General features: G+C 35.8%; 1 protein-coding gene across 7 annotated transcripts in view; it reads left to right on the top strand.

Annotated features, from left to right (window-relative positions):
* LOC138700219 (protein split ends-like) overlaps window positions 1-14,662 on the top strand; it is a 457,327-nt gene extending 442,665 nt beyond the window's left edge. For 5 of the 7 annotated variants that reach the window (XM_069826680.1, XM_069826678.1, XM_069826677.1 and 2 more), the window contains 6 exons: window positions 3,158-3,256; window positions 7,015-7,171; window positions 8,554-8,984; window positions 9,875-10,075; window positions 12,401-12,559; window positions 12,835-14,662. In XM_069826680.1, the coding sequence (XP_069682781.1) occupies window positions 3,158-3,256; window positions 7,015-7,171; window positions 8,554-8,984; window positions 9,875-10,075; window positions 12,401-12,559; window positions 12,835-12,963 (1,176 nt within the window). In that variant the 3' untranslated portion in view covers window positions 12,964-14,662. The remainder of the gene's footprint in view (window positions 1-3,157; window positions 3,257-7,014; window positions 7,172-8,553; window positions 8,985-9,874; window positions 10,076-12,400; window positions 12,560-12,834) is intronic. The other 2 variants (XM_069826675.1, XM_069826679.1) reach the window with 2 other exon arrangements.
* Window positions 14,663-21,074: the final 6,412 nt, after the last annotated feature.

Raw genomic sequence — 21,074 nt, 5'->3', positions numbered from 1 at the left:
AGTTTTCGTGAGTCAGCATCTTCTGGCCTACCTTACACTAATTGTTGACAAATGATGGCATGATATGTCATTAGTTTCATTTGACTTGAGTTTTATGGGGTATCTGAGGTTATTCGTAAAATACTCATTATTGCAACATAGCTAAAAACCTATAATGTGATTGAGGGGGATATTTGAATTTTCTCAATGAAATGACAGTAATGTCTTCTCAGTATTCTGCTCTAGTGTTTGCTGTGTAGTATAGTCTTCCATCCTTTAGCACTTCAAGTAGTGGTATATTGATCTCACGTGTTAATAATCCATATATATAAAGAACAGTGAAACTTCTCTAACTAGTCCTTAAGGAAAATTGATTTTAGTGAGACTTAATTTAAGACTTTGTTCATTATCAGTTATTGTAAATTGAAATAATGATGGAAAAAACTGCTCTTTCATGCATATATTATTTAAAGGAATGGGTGAGAACTGCACACAGGGGTACATTCATTATTGAATTATTACTATAATCTTTTATGCATATTTACATGTGGTAAAGAACATGGGTTGTAAAGCCTCTAATAGAATGTTAACTTGTAGACTGCTGCATCTATTAATAACTCTTTGTGGTGTGTACTGCATTCTTAAAAATGAACTTTTCTTCTGTATAATGCCAAACTTACAAGGGATGTACTTGACCTCAAATGCTCAGAACCACACAAAAACATGCCTATTAATATAAATCACTCATCATAAAAACAGTGGTATGAGTCATTTCCATGTAAAACTGCTCGTCTTCCCACGAGAGACATTTGAATGATCACCTGTCCAAGGTCTAAGAGTAGAAATTTGATTTTATATATATATATATATATATATATATATATATATATATATATATATATATAATAGGACCAAAAACACACATATTTCAATGTTGTGACTTTATTGCTACATTTCTCTTCAACAGTCACAGAATCTCTGTTTAAAATAATTATGATACCTGAACAGTAAACTTTTTTCTACTGACCTGATATAGTGCTGCACAGCTATTCAGTCTTCAAAGTACAGGTATGGGATTTCAATGAAGTTGTCAAAGTGACGTGGAACTGAACAATATGCAGATCTGAATAATTTCAAGGAAAATTGTTCAATTCCGGGACCCTTCACTTAGCACACGAACGCTCTCCCGACTGAGCTACCCCAGGAACTAAACAACTCAAATGGGCTGACAAGATGCCAGAACCCAACTTTGAGAGCACACAAATTCTGTGTGACTTAAATTGTGGCTTCCTGTTAACGTACCTCCAATAACGAAATATATTATATATATTATTTTAATGTACCGAAGTACATATGATATTTCCATGCAGATATTAAATTAAAATAATATATATGATATGCGTAAATCACTTATTCCGTCAGATCCCGGCCAACTAGTCACTCATAACGAGTGCACCTCAGCACATGTGTGGACTTCAGTCCTACGTTCATAGACATCTATGACGTAGTGCAGAGGGCGGCCACTAGAGGGAACCCAAGAGTTGGAACTTAATCTGATACGATTCTGTCTGATGCAGGGGTGGGTATCCGGTGTGGCTTAGTGGATAAAGCATCAGCACGTAGAGCTGAAAACCCGGGTTCAAATCCCGGCGCCGGAGAGAATTTTTCTCCGTTCCATTACTCTTTCATCGTAGAAATATATTATGCAAATCTGGCTTTTAGGTAGTAGCTCCCTGTAAAGCACGTTTGAATATACCCAGCCCCGGAACAATTTTTCCTTGAAATTATTCAAACCTGCTTTACAGGGAGCTACTACCTGAAAGCCAGATTTGCATAATATGCAGATCTGGCTGAAACCACTTTTTCATAGTCAATATCACTTCTGCATTCAAGCAGTCCAATATCAAAAGTTACACTGATTACATTTTCAAAAAGTTGGTATTAAAATGTCAATGTCATAACCTCCCTTTTGCCAAACATTTTGCAACATGGGCTTGTATTTTGGTGCAGAAACTTAAGTGTATATCACAGAGTGAGTGAAATCTGGTGATGACTGATGAAATGGCCCAAATATTTCAAAGAAACTTGAAGCAACATGTCCACGAAACATTCATATGAATACGAGTAAAATTGGAAAAATGACTAAATAGCATATGAAACGTTTTCTAACTTCAGTCCTTGGTGAACATGTAAATAAGAAGAACCTGTTGCTGTGTGATCCCTGGTCAGGCCATAAAGATCGTACTCTTTTAGACGAAAGTTTTCAGAACAAAGTGTTACACTCAAAATATTGCTTCCGAAGACAAAAAGATATTGCCAACCTTTTTATATACACTTCTTTAGGAAATATAAGCTCTATATGAGAAGGAGCACTGATTTTGTAAGACTATAATTTGAAAGAAACACAAGAAGTAAAGTTACACGATCACCATTTCATCAATTCACCACATATATTCTGTGATAAACACTTAACTTTCTGCACAAAATACAAGCCTCTGTTGCAAAATGCAGGTTATGACATTGACATTCTAATATCATTGTCTGAAAATGTAATTAGTGTGGCTTTTGGTATTGGACTGCTTGAATGTGGAAGCGATGTTGAATGTAAAAAAGTGGCTTTAGTCAGATGTGCATATTGTTCAGTTCCACGTCGCTTTGATCACTTCATTGAAATCCCACACCTGCACTTTGAAGACTGAATAGCTGTGCAACACTATCAGGTCAGTAGAAAAAAGTTCAGGTATTGTAATCATTTTAAGCAGAAGTTTCGTGTCACTGTTGATAGAAAATGTAGCAATATAGTCACGACATTGAAATATGTGTTTTTGGGTGTGTATATATATATATATATATATATATATATATATATATATATATATATATATATATATATACTTAAAAGTTCTTCTCTTAGATCTTGAATAGGTGATCATTCAAATGTCTCTTGTGGTAAGACACGCAGTTTTGCATGGAAATGACTCATATCACTGTTTTTGTCATGTGTGATTTATATTATATTATATTATAAGCATGTTTTTGTGCAGTTCTGAGTGTTCGAGGTCAAGTACATCCCTTAATAGAAGTAGGTAAGCAGGAAAGTTGGGCCCCTGAGAGAGGTTTCACTGGGTGCATCATGTGTGTGTGTGTGCGCGTGCTAACTCTGGGTTGTGTGTGGCAGCAGCATGCAGGCTCTGGTGGGGTGGTGGCGGAATTACTCCCGAATCCTCAGTTTGTACTGGCACAGAGGCAGCAGTCCCCCCCGCCCGCGCACCAACAGGTAACTTCTTCCCCTTGCTCGCTCTAGATTTGCTTACTAACTTTCTTTTTTTCTGTTATGCTTCGTAACAGTGTCTTACACTAACATTCAGCTAATTGATTATATTATACCGGTTTTGTATTATGTGTTTTTATTTTTATTTTTATTTTTGCATTTAGCCTAAACTGTCTACAAAGCATGGATATTTTGTAATTGTGTTCTCATACCATTTGGTGGTAATTGTTCGATATACGGGGAACTTCATTAGCACTTTAAAATGTGGAGTTGGCTTGTTTACAAGTATCTACTTTAGGAAGCACAGTTTTGTTGGTTGAAGCGAATGCATGTGATATCAAGATTGAGTCATGTAATTTATTTTGCAGATGTTGTATTATCTGTATTTGCAATACATTGTTTGAATTTAATGCAGTAAGATTACGTGAGACGAAGTTTCTAGCGTAGATCTTGCAAAAATGAATTGATGGAATTTATTGAAACGAAAAATCTCATAAATAATTACAAAAATATGATATCTCACATAAGATTTCTTATTCATCTTTTATTTTTTTAATGGAACAGTATTTTAGTGTCTAAAAGTTTTATTCTATTCGGGCATTGTTATTTTTGTTTTTGTTGTTGCTGGATAATTAAAAATATACTGTTGTTACAGACAGTGTTCAAGATTAATTTCAGACTTTCACAGTGTTCGTTATGGTGCTCTTTCCCTCACCATCCCTCAGCTTAACAGGTTCATCAACAGGATAGGCAAGGAAATTTTAATCCACTGCCTAGAGCTATTGTCCAGAACTGAACATCAAATAAAATGTAGGTAGAGCTTCACATACATATACCAAAATTTGCCGGCCTTTACTGTCCATATGCCTGGGGACAGAGAGTTGCCCTTTATGTTGCAGATAGAGTTCGAGGAGCTCTATTCGCTCCACTTATCAGCTTTGTTCTGGCTACACATACTTCGGAGTTGTGGCGGCTAGAATGTTGCCAGAATAGTGGTTTAAACCCTTTCCACTTTTTTCTGGAAAATGAGCTTGTGTCGGGATTCCCATTTTTGACGCTATTGTGTAAGAAGTAAGTCTAGGGGGGAATACAGGACCGCATCCCGTTGCTCGGTATGGCCATTATTTCCGGGATTCGAGACTGAAATATTTTAGGTACCAAAAAAATAAGTCTAGAAAAAAGTGCGACAGATTTGCTGGATTTTAGTGGTGATTATTAGTGAACATGCGGGGATGCTACACTTAACAGGGCGGGTCTCTGAGCCGCTTCATTCTCCTTGTGTAGAGAAAATTCTGTTTTGGAAGGCCAAAATGACCATTTTTTGAAACTTTGCTGGCCTCTACCATCCATATGCCTGGGGACAGAGAGTTGCCCTTTATGCTGCAGATAGAGTTCGAGGAACCCTATTTGCTCCACTTATCATCATTGTTCCCACTACACATACGGCGGAGTTATGGCGGCGAGAATTTTGTTGGAATAGAGGTATTTTGGTATTTTTTTTTCTCGAAAATCAGCTTGTATTCTGGGTTCCCAATTTGATGCTATCCTGTCTGAAGTAAGTCAGGGGGGAATACAACACCGCATCCCGTTCCTCAATATCGCCATTATTTCCAGAGATTAGAGACTGAAACATTTTAGGTAGTCAGAAAAACGTCTAGAAAAAATTACAACGGATTTGCTCGATTTTTTGGTGATTACTAGTAATCCTACGGTAATGCTACTGTGAAAAGGGCTGGTATTTGCTGGCCTCTACCATCCATATGCCTGGGGGCAGATGGTTGTCCTTTGCACTACAAATAGAGTTCGGGGAGCTCTCTTCGCCCCACTTGTCAGCTTTGTTCTCACTACAAATACGGCGGAGTTATGGCGGCGAGAATGTTGTCGAAATAGAGGCTTAAAGCCTTGGTATTTTATTTCTCGAAAATCAGCTTGTGTTCGGGATTCTCAATTTGATGCTATCGTGTCCGAAGTAAGGCAAGGGGCAATACAACACCACATCTCGTTCCTCAATATCTCTATTATTTCCAGAGTTTAGAGACCGAAACATTTTACGTATTCAGAAAAAAGTCTGGAAAGAAAGGGCAATGGATTTCTCGATTTTATTGGTGATTGCTAGTAAACATGTGGGGATGTCTCAGTGAAAAGGGCAGGTCTCTGAGCCCCTTCTTTCTCCTTGTGTAGAGAAAAGTCTGTTTTGGAAAGTCAAAATGATCTTTTTTTTTTTTAATTTGCCGGCCTCTACCGCCCATATGCCTGTGGGCAGAAGGTTGTCCTTTGCACTACAGATAGAGTTCGAGGAGCTCTATTTGCCCCACTTTTCAGCTTTGTTCTCACTACACTTACTGCGGAGTTACGGCGGCGACAATGTTGGTGGGATAGAGGTTTAAAGCCTTGGTATTTTTTCCTCGAAAATCAGCTTGTGTTCGGGATTCGCAATTTTATGCTATCGTATCTGAAGTAAGTGAAGGGGGAATACCTATTGAATTGTGTTTTTTTTTTTTAAGTAGACTCCAGTAAGTTTGTTTTGTTCATGCCACAAAAGAATTTTGTTGAGAATAAATTCTTTTTTTTTTTCTTTCCATTTGCAGCGATAATGTCATAGTAAATAATGATAAAGTCATGACATAATACATTCATGAACCTGAATTAATTACTAAAGTAATCATAAAATAGACGGGAGCAATTATCTATATTTTCTTTCCCGCTCTTAAAGACAAAACAAAAGAGAAAATAAAAAGCACTAGGTTGTGTTTGAATGCAGAACCTCATGAATACCAGGCCGGAATGCCACCATTACACTATAAAGTAACACACAGAATACTTTAATTATAACTGTAGATATAAGGCATCATGGTCCAACATGTAACATCGTGTGTCTCTGAATTGTAGTGAGGATACACGAAGGGAACTTTGCCTCTAGAGGGCGTCCACTTTTTCTTTTGAGAACTTTACAATGATTCCAACAACGCGAAAGGTGGATGGGGGAAAGGACCATAACATAATGCACTACTATATGAAATTTTATGTCAAACACAATTAAAAAACCTTATCAGTTATATACCTTTGCTCCTATAATAATAGTATATACCAGGTGTAACTGGATTTTGGTAGACTCCAAATATATTTTACAGTTATGCAACTATTTATGTGACACTTGGGTAGCACAACTGTAAAATATATTTGTGGTCTACACCCGGTATATGCATTATTTTTACATTGTCTTTAATAGCTCAACCTACTGTAGACATAGGATTAATTTATTTCAAGTCTGTAAGTGAGAATTTCAGATAGGTCCTTGAGTATGCTACGGGAATAAATTCTCAGCATGGAAGCAAAAAATCTTCACAAAATTTATATTCACTCATAAATAACAATGAATTTTTCAACTGCATTATATCTGCATCCATGGTATGTCGATTTGCGCTCTATCAGGCTTTTATTATACTGAAGTATTCCATTATTGTATAAAAATTCGTGGAAGTTAATTTCATATCACTATTCTTACCTCTCTAAGACTTGCATCTTAAATAAGGATTATTTATAGAATGCAGTATATAGTAAATATTTACGTTAGCTATTGCTTGAAGAATAGTTCTTTCTCCTTTATATGTAGGCCTAAATCCTAAGATATTTCGTATTCTTACGTGGTCCTGACTGTCATTACTTTAGTATTGTCTTGCTAGGCTTTCTTGTTCAGTAAGTTTAATAATTGAATTTATTTTCTGTCTGTGGTCAGAACTGTAAGAAATTACATTTATTTACAGGGAGAAGTGGTACAACATGTGAGTTTCCCACATCACATGCGCAATCCAACACATGACTCAGCACAGCATTACTTCCATCCTCAGCTCATGTACCATCAGTACCTGCGTGCACATCAAGAAGCTCTTACTGCACATATACCTCATTATTTACCTCAAGGTCAGCTTACCATTCTAGTGACTAACATTTATTCATTGCCAAAATTTATTTTTATTGCTTTTGTATGGCACCATTTACACTTTTTTTGTCGTTACATCATGTATTTAGTTATGTTATTATTCGGTTGAGAAGCTTTTATCATCCAGTCTGCTGTCGAAAAATCTGAAAGTTAGAATTTATAAAACAGTTATATTACTGTTTGTTCTGTATGGTTGTGAAACTTGGACTCTCACTTTGAGAGAGGAACATAGAGTGTTTGAGAATAAGGTGCTTAGGAAAATATTTGGGGCTAAGAGGGATGAAGTTACAGGAGAATGGAGAAAGTTACACAACACAGAACTGCACACATTGTTTCCTTCACCTGACATAATTAGGAACATTAAATCCAGATGTTTGAGATGGGCAGGGCATGTAGCACGTATGGGCGAATCCAGAAATGCATAAAGTGTTAGTTGGAAGGCTGGAGGGAAAAAGACCTTTGGGGAGGCCGAGACGTAGATGGGAAGATAATATTAAAATGGATTTGAGGGAGGTGAGATATGATGATAGAGACTGGATTAATCTTGCTCAGGATAGGGACCAATGGCGGGCTTATGTGAGGGCGGCAATGAACCTCCGGGTTCCTTAAAAGCCAGTAAGTAAGTATATAGTTCATTAATTCATTTAGTGTTCTGTCCAAGGGCAAGTCTTTCGCTGCAAACCGAGCTTTCTTCATATTAGCAGGTTCAAGCAATACATATATGAATACAGGTCATTCTCAGTATCATTAGCTAAAACACGTTCATGAGGTATTCGTTCTTGCATCTTTTCAAATTTAGCCCAGAGAAGAAATATTATATAATATATTGTTTGCAATGCGTTAGTCATGTAATTCCTACATAATTTACTTAAATAAATCCAGCTCTAAATACCAGTATTAATTTAGATTGAATGGTTTGATTAAGCTCGAAAGAAATGTCACTTAAAAATGCCGATTTCATTAAGTTGTTTGTGTCTATATATATATATATATATATATATATATATATTATCATCCTCATTTTCCAGGCACGAAATTAGGCCATTGTTGGCCTTTTTCGGTTCCAGCTATACAGGATCCAATAGACGTTTGATATATATATATATATATATATATATATATATATATATATATATATATATAAAATAATTCTCTCTCTTTTTTTTCTTTCTTTTCACATATATCTTTAACCTCTCTACCTGCTCTCTCTGGAGGAATAGGCATGGCAGGAAAGCACTGATATAGAGATTATAGAACTGACAGTTCATTCATATACTATTCAGAGCTGTAATATATTATAATAATAATTCCAAGATATGATAGAACAAAACATTTTAAAGAAGTATGACATCTATGGCAACAGGGGCTGTTCGATCACCAATGGTGCCAGGCTTGGAGGTGAAATCTGAACCTGAATCAGAAGAAGCACGTGGAAGTAGTCCGCCTTTGGAACTTCGCCGGCCATCTAGCAACGGTGCTGTTGCTCGTGGAGGAAGCACTGTGGCCCACAGTTTGCAGTCTCCTCATGACCGCACCACTGACTCACCACAAGTGGCTACAGTGTATGTTCATGCTGCATCACGACTGCCCCATTACAACCCTCCACAGCAGCCTCCACCGCGTTACTATGAGCCTGGAGCGGAGCCTCCACCGGCACATCTGCGAACGCCACGCCACCATCATCCCTTGCCTGGTACAGAAGCTCCAGCCACACAGCCTCGCCTGCAAGTTGCTACTCCACCCCTTGCCAGTCAAGTGCCACCACAGGCAGACTCCTTACTTATGCTTCTTCAGGTGTGTTTCATATCTGGTGCTTCATTTTTTGCTTATTGTCACTGCATTTCCAAAGTCCGCTATGTGCATTCAGGGGAAAGAAAAGAGCATTATCAGTAAGGTAGTAGTTAAATATAACGTTTGGGTTGCATTCAAAAAGTATTGGTTATTCAATCTATCTTAAATAAGAAGCAAATAATTTCAATCAGTTTCGACCTGATATTTAGATAAAGTATTATCCTTATTTTTAACTGAAACCAAAATTCAAGTTAAGGAAATATGTAGAATAAGTAAAAGCTGCTAACTTATTACTTTAGCGGTTAAACTCCATTTACATTTCTAATTTATATAGTTTAATATAATTAAAACACTCATTTTCATAATAGAAATGAAGAAAACTTTTATAAATAATACTTAAACATTACATAAATCTCATTAACATCTTCAACATTATGCTCTAATAATATAAGCTATTTAAGTTCAAATAATCGACATATGATGTCCTATACTTAGCCCAAATTACTTTGATTTTCAAAGCGATTTCTGTTATAATTTCAATCATTACATGAAAAATGATGAAATTATACCAAAAGTACCTAGCTTTGAAAGTCAAGAAAATTAAAAGTGATGTTTTTTCTTTCTTCTGAAAAATCTGTTTAAATGCACATAACGGATTTTGGAGGCACAGCGACGATATAAGATTACACTCAAGACTGTCTTTTATGTATTAAGCTTTAATTTTAATTGTGAAATGTTGCATAGTAATGAAGTTTTCGTAAAATCAATAACAGTATTTCTAAAGAACTTCCTTACTTTTCTCTTCTCATTCTAATGTATAGTATTAAGTATAAAAGTTGTCTTGCCCTTGCCATTTGTAAGCTAATGAATACTGACTGACTCTTATTTTGTAGCGGTATCCTGTGATGTGGCAAGGCCTATTAGCTCTTAAAAATGACCAAGCTGCTGTCCAGATGCATTTCGTGTTTGGAAACCCACATGTTGCACGGGAGTCTTTGCCCTGTAACTCAGACGGCAGCACACCACCTCTAAGAATAGCACAGCGAATGAGGCTTGAGCAGACTCAAGTGGAGGGTGTGGCAAGGAAGATGCAGGTAATTTGTTTAGTTTTTCTATGACTTTTATTAAATTATTCTTAACTAGTCATTGTCGTGAGAAGTACTGAAAAAGGAAAGAGGTAATGTACAAAGAGCTCTCCTACACTCAGCTCTCTTCTTTCCTCTCTTTTTGTTTTGTATTGAGAAGAGGATGAGAGTTAAAATTCTTGATGATGTTCTCTACTATTCTCGATTAAGCATAGAAAATGAAATATAGTGATCCATTATATTTATGATTAGCAGGGAAAGGAAGTTCATGTCCTAAAAATGTGAAGAATATGTATGCACTTATGCCGTGAAAATAGATAGATATGCTACAAAATATACATTATCAGTCTGAGATTATTTTAACAGAATAATAAGGTATAGGTAACTTACGTTTAGTCTATGGATTTTGAAGTGCTTGCCTCATTGCTGAATGCTGCATTTATGCTGTTACAGTTCACAACTAAGCAGTGACGAATGTTATCTGTTGTCATTCTTCGCCTGTTGTCTCTCAGCATAGCTTTGTAGCGTGAAAAACTTCGTTCTACGTCACAAGAAGTAAGAGGGGCTTGCACAAAAGCTATGAGCTGTTCTGTAGAAAATTTTGTTGGTTTTTGGGTTGTTTTTCCTTCGAGAATATCTTGAATTTCTTTAAGTTGATAATAGCCAGGGTTTTTGGAAAGAATATTTGCTGTTTTCTCGTTCACTTTATCTCCTGCATTTCCTGGAACTGATGTTAAACTGGATATTGTTCTATCAAAATCTGCTAAAGACTGCAGTAAAGGAACACCAATTGCTAACTTGAGAGGCTTCCTGTGAGGGTGTCATCATTATGTTCAAAATTCATAAACATAAATTAGTCGTGTTTACGAGGTTACACACTTTTAAAAATGAGGAAAAGACAAATAAACATACATAACATGCAGTTTCCCCTTCGTAAATGTTAAAATATGATGCTTTTATAAATAAGGCAAAATATGCACTTTTATGCACAATAAAAGTAATATCATTGTATTCAGAAATTTGTGATTCATGTAGATAATCTTTCAGCATATTCACACATCGATAGAGAACAAATATGCAAATGCATGAACTTCCTTTCCCTAATGATTAGTTGAAGTTATTCGTCATTGCGAAGTTCAGAGTGACAATGACAGTCAATTTTAAAGTTACTGTAGCTTATTTTCATGGCAAGAACTGTTGCTCTTGCCTGGGTCCACATTGTATACGAAACTGTTTGACTTAGAGAAATTTGGACAAAAGTATTGGCTAAACAGGAGTAACTTAGGAGTTGAAGTTGACACATGGTTGGTATTGTGTTGTGTGTCTGATATAGGGGGCGGATTTGAGCATATTTGCATGTTTTATCGTTGTATTTTTTTATATTAGCAAGATGGAGGAGACGAACACTGTTTGGTTCACTTTGCCTTTCCAACTAAGACATTACATTACAGTATTTACACAGTCTACTATATACAGTCACGAAGCTTGAGTTTTGAGGGTGCTAGAAACAATAGACTGTGACGGTACTATTTTGCATTGCCTGTAATGAGGTGATATTAGCGATCCTAGTGGTGAGCAACTATCTAATATTTGCATATTTACTACGTATTGAGCTTCGCGACTGTATATACTAGACTGTGGTATTTATATGAGATATCACTTCAGTAACACTTGGAATATTGTCATTCTCTTCTACAACATTTTCATCCCCATCTTCATCGTTGTTGTTGTTTTTTTTTTTTTTTTTTTCATTCCATTTAATATTTATAATATCTTCATCGGTTACACACTCTGAAACCGACTCACTCCTCTGAATTTCAAAATGCATTCATGACTTGTTAAGGCACAAATTTTTTCCCGTTATACCTGCGAAATCCATTGGAATGCAGTTTCACAACCCCGAAGAAAATGTCATTGTCCACTATGGGCTGTGTATATACCTGCTGATAAAAAGGTAAAGGTATCCCCGTAACATGCCATGAAGGCACTTGGGGGGCATGGAGGTAGAGCCCCATGCTTTCCATGACCTCGGCACTAGAATGAGGTGGTGTGGTCGGCACCGCAGGTATGTTATACTGCAGAAACACTCTATGCAGTATTATCTTTTACACTGAATTTTTTGAGATTGATTTCCACTAAATGTATTGTATATTTTATGTTTTTTACTGGGGGAACTTACTTTTCTGCGTTCAATACCAATATGCGGTAAACCAGACTGCGCCATATCGGGCTTTTACTGTATTTTCAAATGTAACATTAAACAGAAAATTGTATGATTTTGTATTGTGTTGAATGATACAGTTATTGTAATTAAAAATAAACATTTTTCAACAGATGGACAACGAGCACTGCATGTTACTTGCCTTGCCTTGTGGTCGTGACCACATGGATGTCCTGCAGCAGTCGAACAATCTGCAGACAGGATTTATAACTTACCTCCAGCAAAAACAAGCAGCAGGGATAGTGAACATCGCAGCACCAGGTTCACAGCAGGTGAGTGGATCATAATCAGATAAATTGAGAATAATTCAAAGTTAGCTGAGGCCATGAGAAGAGGAGAGGTTCACTGTTTATGGATAGATAGCATAGATGTTTGCTGTAGCAGAAGTGAGATTTAATGAAGGAGGGGAAGTATGCAAAAAGTAAATTACGTCTATTTTATTTATTATCAAAAATATGTTTCCATATCAATTTATGACCTTTAGAAAATGTAAAATTAACGTGATTTCCATTATTGCTTTAGTAATGATTTGTTTACTTTATTGCAGGCTGCGTACGTGGTACACATCTTTCCATCCTGCGAGTTTGCTAATGAGAACTTGGCACGTATAGCACCAGATCTGCTGCATAGAGTAGCAGACATTGCACACCTGCTGATTATCATTGCTACAGTTTGAAGTTTCTCCTAAGAAGTTCTGAATGTCTAATCTAGCACATTAGTTATACATTATAACGGATCCAAGACTGTTTGATGGTTTTTTTTTATCATCTATAGTGCACTAGGGAGCATCGACAGTTACGTACATAGATGACGTTTTCATTATTATTCTATAAGCTTTCCTACAATATTAATTTTAGCATGACATCTTGTCATATCTCTTTCTTTGTAATCACGCAAAGTATAATTGAAAATATTGTCTTCATCCGTATCTGATAGGGAGAAAACATACATAGCATCGTATGAGAAAACCATTTTCTAAAATTAAAAATACGAAAATATTTATAAAAAAAAATACGCACTTTCAAACATGTCTGGACCGTTATTAAGTAAATGTGCTGAAACCAGAAACAACGGATATGAGGAAACAAATTTGAATTACAATGAAAGTGACAACATATACTGAGCGTAACATTCACAACATTTACGTACGTCGTTAATTAACTACATGATAGTGACTAGCAGCATTAAAGCTGCCAAGCATTCAAATATCAAGTTAAGTATGACATGGAAAGAATTATCTACTTAATATGACACACTCTCTCGAGTGAGAAACCGACCTGACTTGAGGACAAATATGCATTATTAAATGTGACATTCATTTTAACAGCATACTACAACTACTAATATGATGGATCTTGTACACACCTGTATTACGTTCAAAATGGCGCGGAAAGTGACCGGTTCCATTAGTGGAGTTCTATGCAACATGTCGATAATATGTAAATTGGATGTGAATTTTTAATCCTCCCACCCCTCCTGTAGCTATACGAGCGATTCTAAGCGAATGTTTTGTTTACTTGATGTACAGTTCTGTAATTATAACAATTGTAAAATTCTTGTTGCATCTTCATAACTCTGGACTGATCTACTCATTGCATTCATCATCATTAATTTTAAAATCACCTCACCAATGTATATTTTGTACATAAACGTAATAATAATTGTGTATTGTTGTTTGAATTTTAGTCCAGGTACCTATTATAAATACATACGATGCAGTATAAATATATGTATATAATATATATAAAGATTAAGGCTCGTCGTAATATTAATAGATGATTGTAGTTTAAATAGTATCCAGATGTTGTAGATAATAGAGGAAGTGTGCACTGTCATTCCTACAAAATTGTCATCGCATTTCTCGGTACTTAGCTGTTCTCTCCCCTTTTGCAGTCAGAGTGCGTGCAAATAGTTGTCTACTATTCACTTGGCTTGGATAATATGAAGATGATGTGTCGTCGAACATCTCGCATTCTAGAAAATAGTAGTTTTTACTTTTTTCTTTTTAAATTTAGAATTGTCAGTAATGGTGAACAAGTGTTTTTCAATGTCAGTTTGCTCAAAACGTCATCCCAGATTCTATTTTCACTTTTTATTGTGTAAAAGTGAGTAAATTATTATATATTTTTTGATGTGTACAAAAAGAAAAGGAGAACTGGACACAATGCTCGCTCGCATGTTTGGATTTGCAGCCAACTGAGTTCCCCCAACCGACCGAGACAGGAAACAAAACTTGTAAATATTTCAGAGACTATCTTAGGCTGTGATCTCTCTGCATTAAGTTACTGAATTTAATTTGATAAAAAGATCGTCCAGTGATTTAAGTTATTTAATGAATGAAAATATAAAGTGTTAATAAAAATAAATGGAAATTCCTCCCCTTAGTTTTTCCCTTTAGTGTTATCACCTACTGCTATCATCCAATCTGGGTTCAACAGGTTTGGGTAGTAAATTTGATTTAAAGTGTAATTCTGTGGGAAAGAAAAAAAAAAGATTGCTTATAAGATGTACATTTAAACTGACACTACCAATGTTACATTTCAAAACAAGAAAGTTTTATGTTTTATTTGCTTATTTTATTTGTATAAAAGTCTTCGAAATAATGTGGTCAGTGGAACTGACTTCTGTCAACAAAAGACAAAGTCTGGTCATTTCCATTGCATCTAAATAAATAATGAATAACCGTGCTGCACAAAATTTTGTTGCAAGTGCTGACTGCACTTGGAACAGGAACATATTTCATTAATGGATAAGCCTTCTCCACTACATTATATATTATAAAGAATTTACTATTCTCTCCTTTTCTACCTTTCTTTCATATATCCTGTTCTATCCATTTTTCATAAGTATATCAATCTTTCAAAATGTTCATCTTAAACGTGAAAAAACTGGTTTCTGCTAATAGTGTTACACTAAAATAATGCTAATAACAAGTTTTGCAGTGCCTTATTTTGAATAAAGTGTATATATTTTGAAGAGTGGAATACAAAAACTACCGAATATGAAAAAAAAAAAAAACTACCTTTTCTTGGTGTTAAAAGAATATATTTTCACTGAAAGTCTTAATAGCACACTAGTGTTACAGATATTGTTAATTTGTCAAGTAATATAAAAGAAATACGTGAAGATTTCTAAAAAAAAAAAAAAAATGCAAGTAATTTTTTCTGAATGTATTGATTTTTTTTGCAGTGCCATTATCAGTTGTGATTTAGGTAAATGGTAGTTAGCGTGCATAGAGCTTCAATAGTTTTAAACTAAACACACAAAATTATCTTTCATGTCAACTCGAAGTCTTAATCAGTGGGTTTTTGCCTTATTTGGGCTTACTCTTTTTATACAATTGTTAATCGTGTACTTTATGCTCTTGAATTACATGGATTAATGTACTGCCTGTATCCAGTAGGTACTATATATTTTTCAACAGAAAGCCTCTGCAGTTATAATGATTTTATACTTCTTACCATAGATTTATTCAAACATCCTGGTGTCGTGCTGCTTCCATGTTACAGTAGTCTTGCACAATATCCTTCTCATGTGAGGTTAAAAAAATGAATGAGTGATAAAACTCGACGAGGTATGAAAGAGTCACACTACATTTCTTCATATATTACTATAAGAACTTTTGTAGGGTGATTCAGACAAATGTGTTTTAATTCCTCTGTATAACTCAGTTATTTTACCAATGCTTCAAAGTACATTTTATCATTAGTCAGTCCCGCCATCTGACTGAAGTGAGCTGTCTTCATTGTTGATGGTATTACTAGGGTCATTTCATAAATAATGCACAGGTTGTCAGTACTGCAGATTGAGTGACGCAACAACAGTTAAAATTACATCAGTTGCAGTTGAAAGCTTGATCAAGTAGCACGTGTTTTGTTTCATCCATAGCATACTCTGTGTTTAAATAACGAGAGCTAGAAATGGAGCCTGCACATGTGTCTTATGTACTGTTATTGTTGAAGATAAAATGTCATACATTAAGGTCGAAACTTTATGTGACAAAACCCCACAGAAATTCACAGTGCTTTAGTGAAGTTTGTGGTGAGTTCACAGTGGACCATAGCACAGTTTCTTGTTGGACTCATCATTTTCATGGTGGTCATATGAGCATAGACGATGATTCAAGCTCCACGACTGTGGAGTAATGGTTAGCATGCCTGACCGTGAAACGAATGTAAATGGGTTCAAATCCTATTTGGGAGCAAGTTACCTAGTTGAGATTTTTTCCAGGGTTTTTTCTCAACCCAATAAGAGCAAATGTTGGGTAACTTTTGGCATTGGACCCTGGACTCTTTCACTGGCACTATCACCTTCATCTCATTCAGACACTATACAGGATGATTCATTATTACGTGTAAATACTTTGTGTGTGTATTGTAGAGGTGAAACTAAGACTAAAACGTTCTATACAACTTTTTCTCAAAACCTTTAATTCCAGAGTTCCAGTAGGCGGCACCTATGTCGTAGTAACTGCATAGGCATTACTGTTCTCCCACACATTTCATGTGGTATTGTGGGGAATCAGTTACTCGGACCTCGGGTTCTACCTCTGCGGTTGAATGGGGAAATTACCACGCATTCTTGGAACGCGAATTGCATGGTCTGCTACATGATATCCCTCTTGCAACGAGAGTGAACTTATGGTTTATGCACGATGGTGATCCTGCACATTACTGCCGCAATGTAAGGGTGTATCTCAATGCTGCGTATCCAGATCAATGGATAGGCCGTGCAGGGCCAACTCCTTGGCCAGCCAGATCACCAGACATGGACTTCTAGAAGAAATTGCTTTACATTCTTTACTGTGTTTGGTTTTAGTTCACAGAACATGCATAAGTGGACTGCCGAGGTTATGGGTTTAGTTACTTTGGTTGTTTTTGTACTGAAGTCGAAGTGCACTGTACGAAAGTGATAATTAGTTTGCATTTGGTGTGTTATCCTGTCTTTGTTTGGGAGTGCAAGTTCCACGCAAAATGGCGTTAACTCTGGTATTAAAGGTTTTGAGAAAAAGTTGTATAGAACGTTTTAGTCTTAGTTTCACCTCTACATTACACACATAAAGTATTTACACGTAATAATGAATCACTCTGTATAACCACAGCAATTGAAAAAGTGTCGTGAAATAACCAATAAGAGAGAGATGATCCAAGATTAGGAAGGCCGAAAACATCAACAGATGAACGAAGCGTCAAACTTGTGGCACATGCTCCTGAAGAAGATCGTTGTGTGACATGTGGGAACTTTCTAAAACTATGGGAATTCCACCAACATCAGTATTCCGTATTCTGACAAACAATTTAAAGAAGAGAAAAATTTCTGCACGATGGGTCCTCACTGCTTGACTGCTGAACAAAAGCAGAAACACCTGGACATTGCAACCTTGCTGAAACAAAGATTCGACGTTGAATGTCGAGCATTTTTGTGTCGAATTGTCGCCGTTGATGAAACTTAGGTTAGAGACTTCATGCTGTAGTTGAAATCACAGTCCAATGAGGAGAGGTTCGGCTTCTCCATGGCCAAAAAAATTTTGACGACCTCAATCAAAGATGATCTTTGCTCATGATCACCAAGGAATCATCATGACAGATAGAGTCCCATGTGGAACAAGTGTCACAGCAGTGTATTATCTTAACTTCATGCAAGATCTGTGCAGAAAAATGCACAAAAACCGACCTCAGTTGCTCGAGGCTGGGCCATTGATTCTCCATGATAATTCTTGCCCGCACATTGGGAATGTTGTAACCCAAAAGCTGCCCAAATACGGATGGAAAGTGTTACCTCATGCTCCCTACAGTCCGGACATGAGTCCACCAGACTTCAACTTGTTCCCAGAGTTGTAACAACCTATGCGTTTTTCTTCTATGGAAGAGCTTACTGCCACTGTTAACCGAACCATTCGACAGATGAACAGAAGTGATGCCTTGGATGGAATATAAATCCTCAGACGTTGGGATTCTGCCTTTGAGAAGCAGGGAGACTATATTGAAGGATTATAAAGAAATACTGTAAAAGAAAAAATAAATAAACGTGTAAGTAAAAAAAAAATAAAATAAAAAATTGTGTGCATTATTTATGAAATGACTGTCGTATCTTTATCTGATGTCCTTTTCGGTCTACAGAAATTGAAGAATTAGTGTACTTCCAGATGACGTAATGAAATAAGGAATGTAAGAATGACGGCAGAAGCAAAGTATCTGGAAAAAAACATATTCTACAGCTGCCTCTGTTCATCACAATCCGATAAAACCAACCAGAGATAAACATTTGTCCATTTGTGAGAATCTGTCAGCTGATCTTGCTAAGACAGGATTTTCCAGTAAAATTCACTTGTTTTGTATGATACTAATATTTTATTCTTGACATAGGTTTTAGTCTCTAAATAATCCATGGATCAAGACGTTAACTGCTTTTGGAGTCGTTGAAGAAGTACACTTTTATAGGTGGATTTCTTTGTTATGTAGGTATAGTTTTCATGTTTTAATACTTCTAAAGGGATATGTGTGTCAGAAAGTCCGACAGTTACTACAGTAGCAGTGTAGTGAAATAAAATGCAGATGAAATGAACCCTTCCTTGTTCTCCTAGTCAGAAATCATTATTTATGTGGTGGAGGAGGAATGCTATGGTTGTAAAGTATCACAGATTTCGCAAACTACGAAGGTTATTAGTTTTTGTTTTGAACAACAGTCGTTAATTATTAAAAAACTATTTGATCAGTGTTAGTTTTAGGAAGTAAACATAAGTATGTTTTTCGCAGCAGGAAGCAATTCTTCTTTACAAACATATAGAAGCTTAAACGATTTGTTTGAATTTCAAATAACAATAGATATGTTACTACGAAGCCAACCATCATCATCAGTAAGGATTGGACCTCATGATCCATCCCAGCTTCAACTTAATTTATATCTAATTTGAGTCGGCCTGGGTATCACAGTCGGTATAGCACTGGCCTTCTGTGCTTGAGGTTGCGGGTTCGATCCCGGCCCAAGTCTATGGCATTTAAGTGTGCTTAAATGCGACAGGCTCATGTCAGTAGATGTACTGTCATGTAAAAGAACTGTGGGACAAAAGTCCACCACATCGGCGATGCTGATATAACCTTGGCAATTACAAGCGTCGTTAACTAAACCATAATAACAACATCTAATTTGATCCCTCTATCACATTTCTGGACGTCCACAACTATGGCAACAGTGTGGGGCATAATCCAATGTAATTCATAGTACTTTATCCTCTACCATCCTAAGTACCCATGTTCATGTTATTGACAGTGATAGTTTGTGTCCTCTCGGCAAGATTAAATATTTTTAGTTAGGCTCTTACCTCAGTATTGGGGATTCTATCTTGTAGGTGCTTTTCTGCTACAGCTTGCAAGAATCTCATCTCTTCTACTTCAATACTTCGAGATAATTGTTTTGCTAAGAGGCCATCACTCCGAGCCATATTGCAAAGTTAGAATCACTATCACTATATAGACTTCATCATAGTTTTTGTGTGAGTGTATTTACCAGTATTAATTTTATGGATCCACGAATTCCCTGAAATTTTTTAATTCTATGCTCAGGCCTGTCTAATAACCAAAGTATTGAAAATATAGTACTTATTCTACGAGCTATTTTCAGTAACAATTTCTATATTGATGGGGTCTTTTATTTTTCGAATATTTTAGTTAATCTGAGCATAAGATTGCTTGGTAATTGTTGTATCTTCATCATTTAGTAAACTACTCAACCACTCTCGAATGGCTTTGTCAGTTTACAAGCTAAACAGTATTGGCGAAATGGGACAGCCTTGTCATACTGCCTGATGAATTATTACATCTTATCTACACTTCTGTTATCACCCACTCTTATTACAATTGAAGTGTTTCTATTTAAACTCTGTATTGCTTGTATTAGATGTAGAGGAAATCCTTTCTCTTACAGAAAATCCCATACCTGATTCCTTTTTCACTTTATCAAATGCTTTAATAGTGTCTATGAAGGCAATAAGTGTTGGAATATTAAACTGTTCTCCGTTTTTCAATTATGTAAATGAAAGCATGTCCCCTTCGGAAGCCATTCTATTTGAGTAATAATGGTCCTGCTATTATTTTAACTTGGACTGTCAATATCTTGGAATAGTTTTGTAGCAGGCACTGGGAAGGTTAATTCCACAGCAATTGTTACATTTCCCTTTGGTACCCTTGTCATTCCTCTCGAGCTGAACCTGAATTCAAAAGTAATTACAATAGATCTAAAAATTGTAAAACATAATATTACTCGTAGTTGGTATACATTTCATTAACTCTGCACAAGTTATCAAATCCAGGTATTTTTCTGTTTTGAAAACTATAAATTGCCAGCATTCATTAAGACATCAAATCTAAATTTTCATCATTTGGAGCCAACAAAATAACTCTGCAAATATTCTTGAAAAAAATTCCCATTCTAATATTGCTGAAATTGTTATTAAAATCTTTAATGACTTTATAAACTTTTTCCTGTCTTCTGTACAAGTCGTAGTCTATATTAGAGATGCTCATGGTTTAGCTTCTAGACTTCCCTCTTAGTAATTGTACATTACCTCTTGTATTCCTTATGGTCAACAGAGTTAGTTTTTAGATATTTTAAATAGTGTTTCTTTACATTCTAGATTATTCTGACAATATTGTGTTGATATTTCCTCCTGGTTCCTACACTTAAATGGTTGTTTCTTAAAAAAACGTTCAATTAATTCCAATCATTCTCAATTTTATTAACTACTTGTCTAATTTTTAAATATTCAGTTACTCTATTTTGATAGAGAAT

The sequence above is a fragment of the Periplaneta americana genome, chromosome 5 (assembly GCF_040183065.1).
Source record: "Periplaneta americana isolate PAMFEO1 chromosome 5, P.americana_PAMFEO1_priV1, whole genome shotgun sequence".
NCBI lineage: Eukaryota > Metazoa > Arthropoda > Insecta > Blattodea > Blattidae > Periplaneta > Periplaneta americana.
Note: the sequence above shows the minus strand (reverse complement) of the source record. Positions and strands in the feature narration are given on the sequence as shown.